This window comes from Salvia miltiorrhiza, chromosome 8 (genome assembly GCF_028751815.1).
Source record: "Salvia miltiorrhiza cultivar Shanhuang (shh) chromosome 8, IMPLAD_Smil_shh, whole genome shotgun sequence".
NCBI lineage: Eukaryota > Viridiplantae > Streptophyta > Magnoliopsida > Lamiales > Lamiaceae > Salvia > Salvia miltiorrhiza.
In genome coordinates this window covers 521,165-539,502 of record NC_080394.1, presented here as the reverse complement: position 1 = coordinate 539,502, position 18,338 = coordinate 521,165, and the positions used below count along the sequence as shown (strand labels likewise).

At 36.1% G+C, this 18,338-nt stretch overlaps 4 protein-coding genes across 5 annotated transcripts in view; all 4 read right to left on the bottom strand.

Annotated features, from left to right (window-relative positions):
* The window catches only part of LOC130999707 (probable disease resistance protein At1g58602), a 43,789-nt gene extending 30,773 nt beyond the window's left edge, over positions 1-13,016 (bottom strand). The window contains exons 1-3 of one of the 2 annotated variants that reach the window (XM_057925329.1): positions 11,713-13,016; positions 9,807-11,559; positions 9,488-9,693 (exon numbers count right to left, since the gene is read on the bottom strand). In XM_057925329.1, coding sequence (XP_057781312.1) covers positions 9,830-11,559; positions 11,713-12,757 — 2,775 coding nt within the window. In that variant the 5' untranslated portion in view covers positions 12,758-13,016 and the 3' untranslated portion in view covers positions 9,488-9,693; positions 9,807-9,829. Of the gene's footprint in view, positions 1-9,487; positions 9,694-9,806; positions 11,560-11,712 lie in introns of those variants that run through there. The other variant, XM_057925330.1, reaches the window with a different exon arrangement.
* The window catches only part of LOC130999700 (probable disease resistance protein At1g58602), a 46,311-nt gene that overhangs the window by 18,391 nt on the left and 9,582 nt on the right, over positions 1-18,338 (bottom strand). The gene's annotated exons all lie outside the window — the stretch shown is intronic.
* LOC130999714 (6,7,8-trihydroxycoumarin synthase-like) overlaps positions 1-18,338 on the bottom strand; it is a 57,504-nt gene that overhangs the window by 36,997 nt on the left and 2,169 nt on the right. The gene's annotated exons all lie outside the window — the stretch shown is intronic.
* LOC130999709 (6,7,8-trihydroxycoumarin synthase-like) lies at positions 5,302-7,948 on the bottom strand. The gene is made up of 2 exons (XM_057925332.1): positions 6,881-7,948; positions 5,302-6,083 (listed from the first exon to the last, which is right to left on the bottom strand). The coding sequence occupies exons 1-2, from the start codon at positions 7,829-7,831 to the stop codon at positions 5,466-5,468; spliced, it is 1,569 nt and encodes a 522-aa protein (XP_057781315.1). The 5' UTR covers positions 7,832-7,948; the 3' UTR covers positions 5,302-5,465.

Below are 18,338 nucleotides of genomic sequence, written 5' to 3'. Positions count from 1 at the left end.
AATAATACAATTGATAGTTCGGGCTCAACGAATGCGTTGTCATTACATTGTTGATGCTGTATATCAGGCTCGCAACTGTTTCATTTAAGAGTGGAAGGACCTCCGTATCCCCACCAACATAGTATATACCATCGACGACTCCGTTGTATCTCACATATATGTATCTCACGAATTCCATCTATAAAACCACATAAAATATTGTATTAAAATACGCTTAAAACGTTCAAAACATCACAATAAGCTCGAAAAATGAAGTATCCGCCAGTAAATAATTATCCGCAATCAGTAGACGCTGACCTTATGGGCTAGGCGGCTATTGTTGGCGGATAATGAAATTCTGGCGGATACTTTGTTTTTTTTGTTCAAAACATTCAATTATATTATACACAGGTTTAATATTTCTCTAAAATACTTTTAAATGTCAGATAATAAAGAAATTCATTAAAATAATGTAAAACATGCTCTCAACGTTAAAAAAAACATACGATTAAACATGCAAACTATAATTTATACAAACAATACAGGAGAATCACCTTTTCGGGCTGAAATTCAACACAAATTGCCTGCTCTCGCACAAAACCACTAAAATCTTTAGAGTATGCCTGAATTTCTGAAATTCAAGGTGAGTATTTCAATTTGTGTTTTGGTCATTCACAAATGCAGCCTTATAAGGACTAAACTTGATTCCTTACAAACGTTTCACGTGAAGTGTAGTGTTCATTCAATACGGCTTCAATCTATTATTGCATGTCACCTCACACATGCATAAAATTAGCATTAATGCCCCACTACAACCAAAATTTTTGCAGAGTCACCTTCTCAGTATGTACTTTTAATTTTTTACTATAAAATTAACAAAAAAAAGCAACAAATACAAAAGAGTAATGCGTATGTTATATTTAAACATTCATAACAAGCTGAAAAATTAACAATTATACATATTTTGACAGAAAATAATATTTTCTGCCTCAAAGACCCAGTATCCGCCAGAAAATCGTACAAAAGACCCAGTAGCCGCCATATATGTTTTATTCGCGGCTACTGTTAAAGAAAATAATTTAATGGCGGATACTTTACTTTTTGGCTATAGAATATTATTTCATTTCCGAATATATGAATTTCAAAATAATTGGTATATAATTTCTTATTATTTTATGTGCAAGTCTATTATTTTATGTGTAGTCAAATCATGCATAAAGTGAGTGTTATTTTACCCCCACTATAATCCAAATTTTGGCAGATTCACTATCTCTCATATTTCCCATCCATGTGTACTTCTTGTACTGTAAATATTTCACTATCTCTCATATTTCCCCTTGTAAAATTAAATAAAAATCTAAAAATAACGGTGCATATGTAACAATAAAAAATCACGAAGGATAAAAATTCACAATCATGTTAATTATGAAAAAAAAAATTATTTTGAAGCGAATAACACAAGTATCCGCCAGTAAATAGTAGCCGCTGAATAGTAGCCGCCAGTAACAAACTTCAGCGGCTACTGCGGCCGGCTACGAATTACTGGCGGATACATGGTTCACTGGTTTTAAAAAAAAAAATTCTTAAGAATTGACATATTTTTGATTTTTTTGGCCTTCTTATCAATGTTTGTAACATACAAACGTCCCCTAATTTATTATAAATTTGCAAATCTATTTAATCTTATAATGCATGAAAGTGACGTGAGATGACATTTTCTCACATTTTGTACCAATTTTAACTGTTTTCTTACACAACTCTTACACAATTTCCATCATCATCAACTTTTACACAAAAAACCAAGCAACCCATCACCATCAAACTTGCTTTTCGGTCTTTGACTTTGAAAGTGGGTAATTTTGCAAGACATATTATAGATGTGGGTAGATTCCCCTATTAACACTTTTTCTTATGCACAACAGGTCCATGCGTTGGATTTGTATCCACATCTTCTACATGAATTCCTTTAGGCAATTCCCAATCAAAACAATAGAGCAAATTTGCAACCATAAGCTCCATTGACAAATGTCCTATATTCATGCCGGGGCACATTCTTCGCCCCGACCCGAATGGAATGAGCCCAAAATCTTGCCCTTTGAAGTCAATATTACTATTCAAGAATCTCTCGGGAATAAACTCATCCGGATTTTTCCAGTACTCGGGATCTCTCCCTACAGCGTACGCGTTAACATAAACCCTCGTTTTGGGCGCGATTTCGTAGCCGTCTAGAATGCTTGTCTCCATTGATTCTCTTGGTACGAGTAATGGTCCTGGAGGGTACATTCTAAAAGTCTCATTTATTACTGCTTTTAGATATGGAAGTTTGGGCAAATCATCTTCATCTACTTTGCCCTTTTCTCCTACCAAACTTCTGATTTCATTTTGCAGTTTCTTCATAACTTTGGGAGCTTTGATTAGAGCTGTCATCGTCCAAATAGTTGAAGCTGGAATTGTTTCTGATGAAGCTGAAATCATATCCTACAAAATGTTTACCAATATCAGAAATTTTCACGTGTGTAACAATTAAAAGGATACTACAATACCTTTAATTTATTTTTCCAGCAAAGTTCTTCATTTGTGATCTGTGGTGGATCTAGAATTTGTATTCCTTTTTTATTAAAAAAAAAAAAGAGGATCAATAATAGGGATTTTCCCCCTTGATGACTCAAACCCGCGGCCTATTGATTAGAGGAAAAACGTCTTACCAACTGAGTTGCGCTTCGTTGTTCTAGAATTTTTATTCTAGTATGTCATGAATTGCTACTGAGATCAATGATTTTATAAACTACATAAAAATCGACTTCAATTTGTTCTTTTTCTCTATAACTTCAAATAATTAATAAAGGGGCTGGTCTTGGGTGCGACCGTCGCACGCTGTGCGACGGGTCCGCCCCGGCCCGCGCCCGACCCGGCCCGCAATCCAGACCCGAAATCCTAAATCCTAAATTATTACATTTGTTTATAATAATTATTACTTTTAATAAGCATGAAATATACATTTGTTCGCACAAATGTATACTTATATAAATATAGGTATTTTTCTTCATTTAATATACAGTATTATATTTTTTAAACCCTAAATTCTATAAACTAAACCCTAAACCCTGTAAACTAACCCTAAGCGTGAACACTAAACCCTAATAGGTGAAGACTAAACCCTAAGTCTGAACATTAAACCCTAATAGGAGTATTTACTTTTAATAAGCATAAGATATACATTTGGTCGCACAAATGTATACTTATATTAATATAAATATTTACCTTCATTCAATATAAAATATTATACATATCAATATACATTTATATGAACAAATGTATATATTATGTTTATTAAAAGTAACCATTATTATAAATAAATGTAATAATTATGAGTATGGATCAAACCCACGCGGGTCAGGGTTCCGGGTCAGGAGGGCGGGTTTGGGCCGGGTCGACCCGTCGCACACCTCGCACAGGAGAATTAGCGTTAATAAAAATATATATCGAGCGTAGATTTTTATGTAATTTATGAAATTAATAATCGCAAAAATAATTCATGATGTATTAGGATCAAAATAAATCTATAAAACAAAAAAGATAGCCCTAACATATAAATTAACAGTAAGCTGTGCTCACATAAAGTATGTGACATAACGGTTTCATGAATCAATTAAGTAAAACAAAGCTCACCATTAGAAGGGCTTTGATGTTATCCCAAGTGAGATGAGTGGAAGAAGACTTGTCTTCTATAAGCTTTATCAACACACTAAGCATATCCTTCTCCTTCTCCTCCTCCTCCACCTCCACCCTCGCCCTCGAATCGAGGCGCTCGTCGATGAGCTCTTGATAGAAAGAATCCATGTCCTTGCACATCCTATCAGCATCTCTCATTTTCCCACTGATTTTATCCACCCAACTCAACGCCGGAAAGTAATCGGAAACAAAGAAAGTCGTCATGAGCGCGTCGAATCCTCTCACAATCCGGCCATATCTACTCGTCTCCGATCCGCCCTCCTCGTACCTCTTCCCAAAACAAATTGCACTTGCCAAGCGGCTGGCGGCGGCCATGGTCGCCTCGCTCAAATTCACGGCTCGATTATCGGAGCAAGAGCTTCGAATCTTGGTGATCATGCGAGAGATCTCCTCTTCGCGAAGGGGGCGAAAGGATTGAACTTTTTTAGGGTTTAAGAGGTGAATGTGTGTCACCTTCTTCATCTCCCTCCACCTCTCGTTGTATGGTGTGAAGACTAAATCGGAGCTGTTGTAGGATAGTTTCTGCTGCACTAGTAATTTGGGCCTACTGCAAAATGATGAATCTTGAATTTTCAAGACTTGTTTGGCTAGTTTTGATGAGGAGATTACTAGGACAGGAGTGGAGCCTAGTTTCATGTGGATTATCGGGCCGTATTTTCTTGAGAGCTGGTGGAGATAGATGTGTGGGTCCGCGGCCCCCGCGAGCTGGTGGAGGTTTCCGATTAACGGCAGCGGGGGCGGGCCCGGTGGTAGAGTGGTTTTTGCCTGATGTTTGGTTTTATAGAGGATGTAAAGGAGCAAGATTATTGGGAGAGTTATTGAGAGTAGAAGTATCATTGTGAGTGAATTTTTGAAGGATAATTGGATGTGTTTGGATTTGATACGTGCTTGTTTTCTTGATCCATCATTTATAATGCTTTTTTTTACCTACTATGTAATATTAGTACTTAATTAATAATTGCATTATAAGTAATTATATATAGTGTGGATATTGACATATATCATGAGCAAGACTTGATAGATAGCCATTTGTTGTATATGTTTCATGTGACATAATTAACTTGTTCATGCATATATAATTGAATAATAGAAACTTCTTTGGCCATATATACTTTTTAAATTTGACATATATATTCTGTAGAAGCAATGGGCAACATTAATTTATTGATCATGAAAACAACCACACGAAAGGTTCCGTAAGAACTACCATTTTCGTGAGAATGAAAGAACATTACTATATTAATTGAGTATAAAAAGTTATTGCATTCGTCATCAAATTAACTGCATTAAAAAAAAATAGAAATTTCACCATTCATGCGATCCAACCGCGGTGACGCGTTCACCATAGATCTATATATATAGAGAGAGATAATCATTTATTATCCAAACATAGGTAGTATATATGTGTATACATTAGATGCTATATATTAAACACAATAATGCATATATATGTTGTGCGATCTTTAATTCCATTCACAACACACTAAATCAATTTATCAAAACTCGTATAATTCTCAAATGTGTATGCATTTGGTGGACGAATCGAACTATATTTTTATTTTTGTAATGCATAATTATAAAATAGAGAAATTAATAGTGAAATGTGACACAATAAAATATGGGACATGAGATCTCATTTGTAACATCATACATGACGTAAGAACCCTAGTGATCACCTTCTAGTTACTACATCCATGAATCCTCATCTCAAAATCAACAACATTACTTGTTCATGCTAAGTGTGCAGGATTACATTATTCCGAACTAAACATCATATAATTTTTAGGCACAACAAGAAGCGGAGTTTTCTTCTGCATGGCGAGGCCAGGCGAAGGAGTCGTATCCACGTCGTCTGTCTGAACTCCGATGGGCAATCCCCAGTCGAAACTATAAAGTAGATTTGCAAGTGTGAGCTCCACATTCAGAAGCCCCATAGCCATTCCGGGGCACATTCTTCGCCCCGCTCCAAACGGAAGAAACTCAAAATCTTTCCCTTTTACACTGTTCAAGAACCTCTCAGGCACGAACTCATCTGGATTCTCCCAGTACTCGGGATCTCTTGCAATTGCCCATGCGTTCACAAAAACCATTGTTTTTGGTTGAATTTGGTAGCCCTCTAGGGTGCATCTCTCTATTGTTTCTCTAGGTATAAGCAGTGGACCAGGAGGGTACAACCTCATGCTTTCATTTACTACTGCTCTTAGATATGGAAGTTTAGGCAAATCATCTTCATCTACTTTGCCCTTTTCTCCTACTAAACTTCTGATTTCATTTTGCAATTTCTGCTTAATATTGTTGGGTGATTTCATTAGAGCTGTCATCGTCCAAATAATTGCGGATGAACTTGTTTCTGCTCCAGCTATAAATATATCCTACAAAGAGATGGTCAAACCAAATTATTATTTCTACGAGTGTCAAAGCTCACAAATTTTTCACTATAAGGTTTAATATAAAATAAGAATTAATATAGTGTATGTCTCAAAAATAAAAAGAATTGATATAGAGTTTAAAAAGAAATTTACAAGTTAATTAAAATTTTGGTGTATAGTAATAAAACTACATTGAAGCATGCATGCATGCATTTACTCGTAGTACTCCTCATGCTTTGAAATACTTGATTCCTAATTACTAGCAACCACAAAATAAAAAAATAAAAAAAAAATAGCAACCACAAAAATTTCTCTCTCTCCAAATAAAATACAATATTAACTAGAAATATGTGCTAAAGCTTGCTAGAAACAAACAATATCTACATAATATACTCTTTTCGTCTTACAAAAACATGAATCAGGATCTGATTCGTGTTGGATTTTAATTAATTAAATTATAATAAAAGAAACCGATTCAAATTCACGGACTAAATCTGGGCAGAATCAGGATCTGAAAAAATCAAAATCCAGATTCGAATTCCAAACTTTTGAAAATCCAAATCCTAAAAACTAGATTTTTTAAAAAAAATTAAAAGAGAATTAATAATGATTCTCCCTTTACTACATCATCAATTCATCACACAATATTTCCTATATTGCATTTATGGATCATCTCCACATTAATAAAATAAAAAAATTAACAAATTTTGTTAATGAAAATTCAAGAAAGTGGTAAAAAAATTCACATGTAGAAACTAATAATAATAAAAATCTATGAGCAAAATTAAATTCAATCATACCATTAGCATGGCTTTAATGTTATCCCATCCAAAATCAATGGAAGGAATCTTGTGTTGCATTTTGAGCTGAATCAACACATCAAGAACATCACCATCCTCTTCCTCCACCTCCTTCACTCTTTTCCGATCAAGATGCTCGTCGATGAGCTCCTGATAAAACGAATCCATCTTCTTCACCGCGGAATCGAGCCTTCCGATCATTCCGGTGAGCTTATCCACCCAGCCGAAGGCCGGAAAGTAATCCGACACGTAGAAAGCCACGGCCACGGCCTGAACTTCTTCTAGAAGCTCATCGAACCTTCTAGGACATTCCTTGCCGAAGGCAATCTTGCATATCAAGTTAATGCCGAGTGAGACAGCCATCTCACTCATATTCACAGCTCGATTTTCATCGGAAGCTTCCCGAATCTTCGAGATCATACGAGAGATCTCGTCTTCGCGGATGGGGCGAAAGGATTGGACTTTTTTAGGGCTTAGGAGATGAATGGTTGTGATTTTTCTCATCTCCTTGCAATACTCATTGTATGGTGAGAAGATTATGTCGGAGTTGTTGTAGGAAAGTTTTTGTTGGCCTAAAGATTTTGGTCGGCTGCAAAATGTTGAATCTTGAATTTTCAAAACTTCTTTGGCTAAGTTTGGTGAGGAAACTACTAGGAGAGGAATTGGACCTAATTTCATGTGGATAATGGGACCATATTTTTTGGTGAGTTGGTGGAGGTAGAGGTGAAGGTTTGGGGCGGCGGCGAGGTGGTGGAGGTTTCCGATCAACGGCAGGGGCGGCGGGCCCGGTAGGAGATGAGGGGTTTTTGGTGGGGTTTTGGTTTTGTGGAGAAGATAAAAGATCAAGATTATTGGGAGAGTTATTGAGAATAGGAGTATCATTGTGATTTGTTCTTCTTTCAACAAATCGCGCAAGGTTTCTAGAGCCATCGACACCACTGCTTCTGCCATTGCAACAATTTGAGGGAATTCAAGCTCAGATTTCTTTGGCTTAATTGATTGGTGGAACAGTGTTGATTTGGTAGTGGTGAGAGTGAAGGAAATTAGTGAAGGAGAATGGATAAGGAGCATGTGGTCGTAATTGTGGGGATGGTGGGTACAACTACCCTTCCAAATGGGATCATCTATCCCAAAATATAGTGTGTATCACTTGTGCCACTGTTTATTTCTTTATATTTTTAAATTATTTTTTATTAAATTTTAATTTATTATGCTTTTATATAATATAAAGATAATTAACAAGGGTTCATTCATCCATTTAGGGTTTATAATTATTTTTTTATATTTATTTGAATTAATAATAGATTATTTGGGTTCATTAATTCAAAGTTAGGGTATATAATTTTTTAAATTTTAATTTTTCAATGATAAATACTAATTAGAGTTTATAATATAATAATAATTTTTATTTTTATAAAAAATAATTTATAAAATGGATCATCAATATTCTCGACATCGTCTTCCTCGACTATATTTAATTTCTCGATATCATCATATTATGTGATTTTTTTCAAATGGATTAAATTTGCATAAGCTAAGTTAATCAGATTGGGGCTTTTGAGTTTGATTTTGTAACATGAAATTAAAGTGGTGTTAAGCCTTGTAATTTGTGGGCCGAATTTATGTTTGTTGGATTTCTTAATTAAAGAATGGGTCCATTTTAGAGGGAGTGGAAGAGAGGGAATGAAATTGGGCTGGACTCATCTTTGCAATTGGGCTGATAAATGAAAGTATGAATAATTCTGTTCATAGCACCTATTTTACGTAGGGTGCGTTTACTTTGGTTGTAAAATTTTCATTGGAAAATGATCGATAAAAAAAGATGAGAAAATATTATATTTTTCTCTTTTTTTTATTATATGTTTACTAGAGATGAAAAGATAAGAAAATGTTAAAAAATATTTTCACACCCCTACCATAGGATAATAATCAAATATTAAAGAGAAAATGGGTGAAAATGAATTGCTCGAAAAAATATTTCACCCTCATCGGAAAAAATTTCCACCTAGACATGTGAAAATGGTAAAAAATGAGTGAAAATATATTTTCTCTCACATTTTCCATCAATGTAAACGCAGCTTTAGTACTATGTTTACAGAAGTATATTTTCTGGGATGTGTCATATAAACATCGAGTACTGATACAATATTTGGGGCATTTTCGTTAATCTTTTGGACCTTAACTCTCTCATTCCATTGCTCAAATAATGGTGAAGGTATATGCTGAATTGGCATTATTAAGAATTTTATGTTTCTTTTTATTATCAGTCTTGAGAAACACTTAATTTGTTGACATGGAAAATTGAGTCTATTGTTCGCCCTCTCTCTCTTCAACTGATCATTTCCCTTGTTTTTTTTCCTGTCTAAAATTAATAGATTGAGTTGAAAATTTTGAAACATTGATTACAAACAATTAATTCAATTCAAACACAACAGGAATTTGAATACAATTCCCTAAGCAAATTGTATAGCTTAAAGAGTCCAACTAAAGCAGCTTCAAATCCTTCAAAAATCAACAATTCAAGAACAGAATTATATAGCTTAAATCTTCAGAGTCGAATCTCACCAAAACAGCTACATATGGAACTAAGCAAATTTTGCAGAATCATCAAAATCAAACAGATTAATTAATAATACATGCAATGAAATATGGGCGCCACTATGATGTCAGGCTTGGAGCTGCGCACAAAAGAAATATATACACATTTATTTCAAAATAAGTGATTAAAGCGAAACAAGGTTGCAAAGAAAAGAGTGCAAATAATTAAAGAGAAACGAAACAAGACTGTTGCTCCAATGGGGGAGAAAAGTACCCTGCAACCAAGAGAAAGATGATGCAAGCTTTATAATGGGTCGAGCTTTATTAAAACCTTATCGAGCTTTATTAAAGAATTGCGAATTGAGAATGAGATTGGTGCAAGCCTTACCCGGGTGGAGACTAGACTAGTCATTAGTGAAGGATGATAATTGAAGGGACATGGGTGACTTTGTGGAAATCCTCTCCTGATGCCGATACCCTCTTCCCCATCTCCGCCATTCCAGCAATCTCCAGTTTCCGAAGAGTAGAAATGCCACTCAAACCATCTGGAAGCATCTTCAGACTGGAACAATGATAGATCTTCAATTCATAGAGAAGGGGCATGGCTCCTGCCTCCACTCTCCACTCCCTCAACTTTGGTAATTGAGATAGCACAAGCAACTTGAGGCGAGGAAAACTGTTTGATGGACACGTCATCTCCTCCCCCACAAATGATTTCCTCCATAAATACAAATGTATCAAGCAAGGAAGCTTCCCCAGTATCCCCATTGGATCATCCTCAATCTCACATTCTGACAGGAACAAAGTTATAAGTTTTGAACTGATGAAGTCACTCCCGCACTCTGCCAGCGCCTTCCCTAACTTAACTTGAATCCGCAAGGAATGAAGATTGGGACATGTGATTACCTTCTTCAGCGTTAACACTCCCTTATTTGTTCCTAACTCGCAACCCTTATTGATTTCAACCAAACAATGCAGTAACTTTTCCATGAGAGCAATGGCGTCGATGTTGGCTGACAAGCTTTCGTTGTCGTATATTTTTGTTGAGAAAGTTCGCAGATTCTTCATTTTGTTCATACATTTTAAATCGTGCACTCTACTATCCAAATTCAACAGGATCTCCAACTCAATCACTCCCTCGTCCAATGTCAATCGATAACTTCCAATTTTTTCCTCATCATAATTGGGAAGAACCAAGTGCTTTAAACGTACCATCTTCTTAAAAACATTTGGAACTCCAACATTCATCGAATAAGTTAAATCAAGGGTATCCATGTATACCAAATTCCTTATGGACGATGGTAGCTTATCAAAATCACATCTTTCTAAACACAAACGTCTAAGGTGAACAAGACTAGTGATTCCTTTCGATAACTTTCTTCCTTCAAATTTGAATCCCACCATAGATAGATCTCTCAGCAATTTGAATTTCTGAAAATCAACAATACCTTGCGGGGGAAACTCAACAACACCCGAATTTATGTGACTGAACATTTGAAGGGACCTTAAATGTTCGCTACCATCTTCTCCCCAAGTGAGTGTAAGCTCGTCAGGTTCCACTTGAACTTCTTTCCTGAAATGTATAGCCAAATGCCGTATTTTCCTATGCGAGGAAGCTTTCCCACTTTGATACTCCAAACTCTGCACACCAAAATCCTCACTTCTCCCCAATTTCAAACACAGTTCTCTTACTACATCATGAAGTTTGCAGCTCGAATATCTTCTTCCAGGTGTGACACCATCGTAAATTTTGACTTGGACGATGGACCTGGAGGCCAACTCACCCAAGTAGAGCTCTGCAATTTCTATCAAAGTTTTGTCCTTGTCTCCAATAGAAATCATGCCTTGTGCTATCCACATCATATATAGATTGTGAACATATATATCTTCATCCTCTTGAAATATACCCATATAGAGAAAGCATGACTTCAAATAATAGGGTAGACTTTCATAGCTTAAATTTAGCACTCCATCAATCTCCTTTTCATCTCTATATATGAATTCTTTGACTAACTTCCACTCCATCATCGAATTTGTCTTTCTCAAGACCCCACCGAGTAAACAAATTGCCAACGGCAAATACCCACATTTCTTCACCATTTCTTTCCCAATTTTCTCAACATTTTCTTCCAATGCAAACTCTGCATTGAAAAACAAATGACAATTACTTGAATAGTATCTTTATAACTTAATCAGATCCTCTCATCTAATTTGGAACCGATGATGCAAAAAAGAAACTACAAGCAGGTAAATCTAGAATATTATTTGTAGACTAGAAGTCAAATCCAACTAACCTGGAATGTTGGTGTGGGGAAATGCTTTCTTCTTGAGTAGTTCCAAAGCATCTTCCTCTTCTAGAAGCCCAAGTTTGACAGGGCATCCAATCTCCGCGACTTCCTGTTTGCGCGTGGTGATCAAGATTTTGCTCTGCAAATCTTGGACAAGGAAGGGATGCTTGAAGCCATCCCAATGAGAAGTTTCCCAAAGATCGTCAAAAACAATGAGGCATTGCTTCTCTTTTTGTATCTTGCATAGTCGCTCCTTCAGCTCCCACTCGCTCAAACTTGTAACATCCTCCCTTATTTTTGGCCCATCCTTCGTGTTTTGATGCTGTAGCTGCATGAGAACATCATTCCAAACTGATTGAAAACTCTGACATTGCTGACTAATGCAAACCCATGCGGAAAGATCAAAGCTGGTGCTGTTCTCGTTGTAGAGCTTTTTGGCAATGGTGGTCTTGCCTGATCCCCCCATTCCCCACACTGAAATTATTCGATGCTTTTCGTCTTCCACTAGGAGATGAAGAAGCTGCTTGAGCTCGCCCTTCATCCCCACAAAACAGTCTCCGATCTCGAATTCGGGGAAGCTCTTCCTTGCTCTGTTGTTGGCGGACGAGCTTTCCCCTTCATCTGTATTGTTGATGATGCTCTTCTTTATGCCACTTTCTAACATTTCCTTGTTTATCCTTTCAAGTCGGGATTTGATCGGTGAAATCTCCGAGCCTAATTGGTGGATCGACTTGTATTCTTCTAAACTACAACTACATTTGCGGACGAGCTGTCTGAGGCCTCGTCTTCTCCTTGAAGTCACTTGATGAGCTGCGTGTCTTTCAATGGCAGCTTCCGCTCTGTACACAAGATCTTTGATCTCTGAGATCCAATTCAAAATAGTTTCGCTTTCATGTCGTCTTCTATCGGCATCTTTAAGCAGACACTTCATCTCTTTGAGCTGGATCTCGAGCTCCTTCACTTCATCGCCCACACCATATAAAAACCTTGCTTCTTCCACCAACAAATCGCGCAAGGTTTCCAGAGCAGTCGACACAACAGCTTCTGCCATCGCAACAATTCCAAACTCGAATTTCTTTGGTCAAACTGATTTAGTATTGGTGTGAGTATATAGAGAGGAATAAGGATATGGAACTCGTTGTTGTGAATACAAATTCTTCAATGGAGATTGCGAAGAATTTGGATTTTCTGGAACAGAGAAATTAGTTCTTGGAGAGTTGTGTGAGGAAGAAGGGAGAGGTTTGACTTTCGTTGGTGGGAAAAGTGTGAAAGTAGTTTAGCTTATGAGAAAGCACATTATCTTAATTAATTCCACTTGTTTTGGATTCTACCTTGTTTTCTTCTTCATTCAATAAAGAATAGGCAATAAAAATACTTATTTGATGTCACGACAGCAACTCTTCAGCCATTTCTCAACCACTCTGACGACCAAAACTCAATAATATGGTATAAAAAATGATAAGGTGATTCATCATTAGCTGGCATAATGAATTGTTGTGAGTAAATTAATGTCACTTATAGTGAAAGCTCCAGCAATTATTTCTTCAACACCAACGAGCAAGATGCTCGTTTTGTGAATTTATAAAAACAAAGTTGGGCTTTTGAGTTCAATTTTATAACATGAAAATTGAAGTGCTGTTAAGCCTGATAATTTGTGCGCTGCATTTATAGTTGTTGGATATCTTTTAAAACCAACATCCGCCACACAAGCAATCAAACGTGTGGGAAATCGGTCAGACCGAACACGTGTCAATCCAACTGTGTAACCACTAACGAAGCCCGTTCCCGCGAGCCCAGACTCTAGCGCACCAGAAAACTGAAAAACGATCAGGGGGATCACTCCAAATCCCTTGTAACTAAATAGAGAAACACGATTCAAAACCAATAAACTTTGACGCAGGATTATTGAATTAAGACTGCTTTTCCCTTGACCCTGATGTGTCAATTTACCACTAATTAATTCTAACCCACTAAATATTGCGCACTATCTAATGGATTAAAACAATTAATGACGATAAACACGGAGAATCACAGATACAAGCATAAAATAAAGTATAAGAACAAATTAGATCTCACAGAATAATCTTACTAGTGCTTCCCTAATCGTTGCTGGAATAAAAGAAATTAGCTAAAACTCATAAATAAAAATTAAATAAAGAAATAAAAGAAAAATAATGATGAAGAAGAAGAAATAAAACTTGAATTAATGGCTTGAAGTTCACGTCCAAAGCTCCTGTTCTCCAGAATTGTGGCGTCTGGATTGGCATTAGTTTCCTATCATATACTCCCTCCGTCCATGAAAGAACTTCCTAGGAGGGAGTGACACGGGTTTTAATAAAATGTTGTATAGTGTATTGAGAGTGGAGAAAAGGTTGTAAAGTGTATTGTGAATTGTGAAAAAGTATTAATAATTTATTGTGTTGTTTTAATTAATGTTATTTGAGTGGTGGGAATTGTCTTTGGTGGGGTATTGTCCCAAAATAGGAAAAAGTAGGAAGTTCTTTCGTGGACGTCCCGAAATAGAAAAATAGGAAGTTCTTTCGTGGACGGAGGGAGTATATACTAAAAAGAATGGCGCCAAAAGAGAGAAACTCGAGCCCACTAAAAAAAAGTCAAACACTCAGCCCACTAAAACAAAAATCTAAGTAGATAGCAGCCTCCAATCTCTCTTCACGTTAATTCAGTTTCGGACATACCAGACGGTATAGGCACACCGTCCAGAATCTCATGCAACAACTTTTGTCTTCACGAAATCTTTACTTCCAAACTCTTCCAAAACTAAGCATTTTCTCCAAACCCTATTAAAAACCATCAAAAAGATTCATTATTTCCTCAATTAACTCCAAAAGATAATAATAAGAAGGAACTAGGCATTTAAAATCCACCAAAAACACTCAAAATATGCGTATAATATACGCCCAATCATAACTTTACGAAACAGACACAATTTTACCACAACAACCAAGCAACAAAATTCACAATTCATCAAAAACAGAAATAAAGCTTAAATCTCTAGAAATCATGGGCTGAATCTTACCAAAATAACTCCATATGGAACTAACCAAGTCTACAATAAATTGTCCAGAATCTTCCGAGGAATGGAATATGGCCATGTCAGGCTTGGAGCCAAGTACAAAAGAAATAAACACATTTATTTTTAAAAAAACGTGATAAAAGCGAAAGACTACAATTGAAGCAACAAAATTGGGAATTGAGAATGAGATTGGTGCAAACATACCTGTAAATTAAGAATGAGAATTGAGATTCGAAGGAACATACCCTCTGGAAAACCAATGCTCAACCTGTAAATCAACAATAATAAAAAAGCTATTACTGAATGAATATAAAAACATAATGAGTTTAAGAATGCATATATTATAAACTTTAATAATTTAAAATATAACGAGAGCTTATAAGTTGTTAACGTGTTTGAATAATTATGATTATAACAGAGAATTATGATACACGGAAGATAATCATAGTTAGAAAGAGAGAGAGAGAGAGTGAGAGAGAGAGAGAGAGTGAGAGAGAGAATTGAAAGAAATAAAATGAGAAATATATATACTGGAAACAACAAAACTTAGTAGAGTTATGTTTATAACTTAATTAATAGTTAATTATAAGATGGGGTTATGAGCATTTTTTTTGGGAGCGTAGAAGTTATTTTACATGTTATAAGTTATTTATGATCTTCTTATACCAAATACTTTTGATAATGTGATAAATGAGATATATACCTTACCTAGGTGGAGACATAGTTAAAAGATGATAATTGAAGGGACGTGGCGGACTTTGTGGAAATCCTCTCCTAATGCCGATACCCTCTTCCCCAATTCCGCCATTCCATAGATCTCCAGTTTTCGAAGAATAGAAATGCCACTCAAGCCATCTGGAACCATCTCTAGACTAGAACACCCTTCTATCTGTAATTGAGAGAGAAGGGGCATGGCTCCTGCCTCCACTCTCCACTTCCTCAACTTTAATAACTTTGACATAGTTAGTAAGTTGAGGCGTGGAAAACTGTTTGATGGACACGTCATCTCCTCCCCGACAATTGATTTTCTCCCTAAAGACAACTCTCTCAAGCAAGGAAGTTTCCCCAGTATCCCCATTGGATCATCCTCAATCTCACATTCTTGCAGTAACAATTTCTTAAGGTTTGAGCTTATGAAGTCACGCCCACACTTTGCGAGCGCCTTCCCTAACTTAACTTCAATCGACATCAAATGAAGATTGGAACAAGTGAATGCCTTCTTCAACACTCCCTCATTTGTTGCTAACTCGCAGCCCTCTTTGATTTCAACCATACAATACAATAACATGTCCATGATAGATATGGCGTCGATGATGGCTAACAAGCTTTCGTTGTCGTGTATACTTGTGCAGAATCTTCGTAGATTCTTCATTCTGTTCATATATTTTAATTCATGCACTCTACTATCCAACTGCCATAGGGTCTCCAACTCAACCACTCCCTCGTCCAATGTTAATCGATAACTTCCAATATTTTCCTTATACATGGGAAGAGCCAAGTGTTTTAAATGTAGCATCTCCTTGAAAACATTTGGAACTTCAACATTCTCCGAACCAAATAAATTTAGGGTATCCATGTATACCAAATTCCTTATGGACGATGGTAGCTTATAAAATTCACATTGATGTAAACGCAAACTTCTCAGGTGAACAAGATTAGTGATTCCTTTCGGTAACTTTCTTCTGCCATTGCAGCAATTCGAAGCTTTAAGAGTTTGGTCTAATTGATTGGAGAACACTACTGGTGGGAATATTGTATATAGAAAAAAGATAAGGTTACTATAGAGTTGTGGTCGTGGTAATGGTACCCCACCAATATAAATTTTTCTAAATTTCTTATCTTACCTTTTATTTTTTTCATCATGTTTCAACAAATAGCTAGGGGTGTAATTGACCTGAACCGAACAGGAGGGGTGTGCCTCTTTATTAGGGGCAGTCATGATATTTCGAGGGCCTTAAGTGAAAAAGAAAAAGTTTGCTCTTTAACACCGTTGATATTGAGCACATATCAACGGTGTAACACCAAGACCAAACATTAGTAATGAACTCTAGATATTATAACTTTGATGAGGTATGTTTATTGTTTGGCCTTTTAGCTTAGGGATGAATATTTGGGGATTAAACTACATCTCTCAATAACACACAAGTCACTTGATATTAAAATGGATCATCAAGTCCCCTTGGGATGGCCTAGTGGTTGGGGTGGTTGTCTGTTGTCCAAGAGGTCACAGGTTCGAGTACTCTCGGCCACAATAACCACTAGGTGGGGTGTGTGTGTGTGGTTTGTATTATTTATAATGTAATTTCATCAAAAAAAAAAAATGGATCATCAATATTCTAGACATCGTCTTCCTCGACTATATTTAATTTCTCGATATCATCATATTATGTGATTTTTTTTTAATGGATTAAATTTGCATAAGCTAAGTTAATCAGATTGGGGCTTTTGAGTTTGATTATGTAACATGAAATTGAAGGGGTGTTAACCCTGGTAATTTGTGGGCCGAATTTATGTTTGTTGGATCTCTTAATTAAGGAATGGGTCCATGGTGTGCGTGTGTTGGCCAAGCGGTAAGGGGTTATATGCCCAAGGCCAAAGGTCTTGGGTTCGAGTCCCCTGTGGTGCGACCTGTTTTTCTTTATTTAATATTGTAAGATCATCAAAAAAAAAAAAAAAAGGAAAAGGAATGGGTCCATTTTAGAGGGAGTGGAAGAGAGATAATGAAATTGGGCTGGACTCATCTTTGCAATTGGGCTGATAAATGAAAGTATGACTAATTCTGTAGCACCTATTTTACTTAGGGTACGTTTATTTTGGTTGTAAAAGATGAGAAAATATTTCTTCTATTTTTATTATATATTTACTAGAGATGAAAAGATAAAAAAATGTTAAAAAATATTTTCACACCCTTACTATAGGATAATATAATCCAACATTAAAGTATAAAGGAGTGAAAAGAAGCAGCCCGAAAAAATATTCCACCATAGCCGGAGAAAATTTTTCACCATACTAAACATTTGAAAATGGTAGAAAATGGATGAAAATATATTTTCTCTCTCATATTCCATCAATAACGCACCTTTAGTACTATGTTTACAGAAGTATATTTTCTGGGATGTGTCGTATAAACATCGAGTACTAATACAATATTTGGGGCATTTTCGTTAATCTTTTGGACCTTAACTCTCTCATTCCATTGCTCAAATAATGGTGAAGGTATATGCTGAATTGGCATTATTAAGAATTTTATGTTTCTTTTTATTAACAGTCTTGACAAACACTTAGGGGGTGTATTGGTTGTGGAGTCTGTAGGATTTTTTTGGGGTGTTGTACCCTGCTGCTTGTAAGGTTATTCCTTTAGACTATCCTGAAAGTCCATTTCTTTTTTCCGGTAACTTCAATTGTATGTGATGGAACCACATGTTTTTGCATTAATGAAAGCATGAAAGAGAAGAAGAAATGGAAGATTGCAGATGTATATATGTTGCCAAGTTTCTGTCTCTCTATTTAATTTGGTTAAATTTCATGCATTAGCTTTGAGGATTTGCAAGTAGAAATCTGTCGGGATGATTTTTTTGGAATATTTTTTATTATGTAA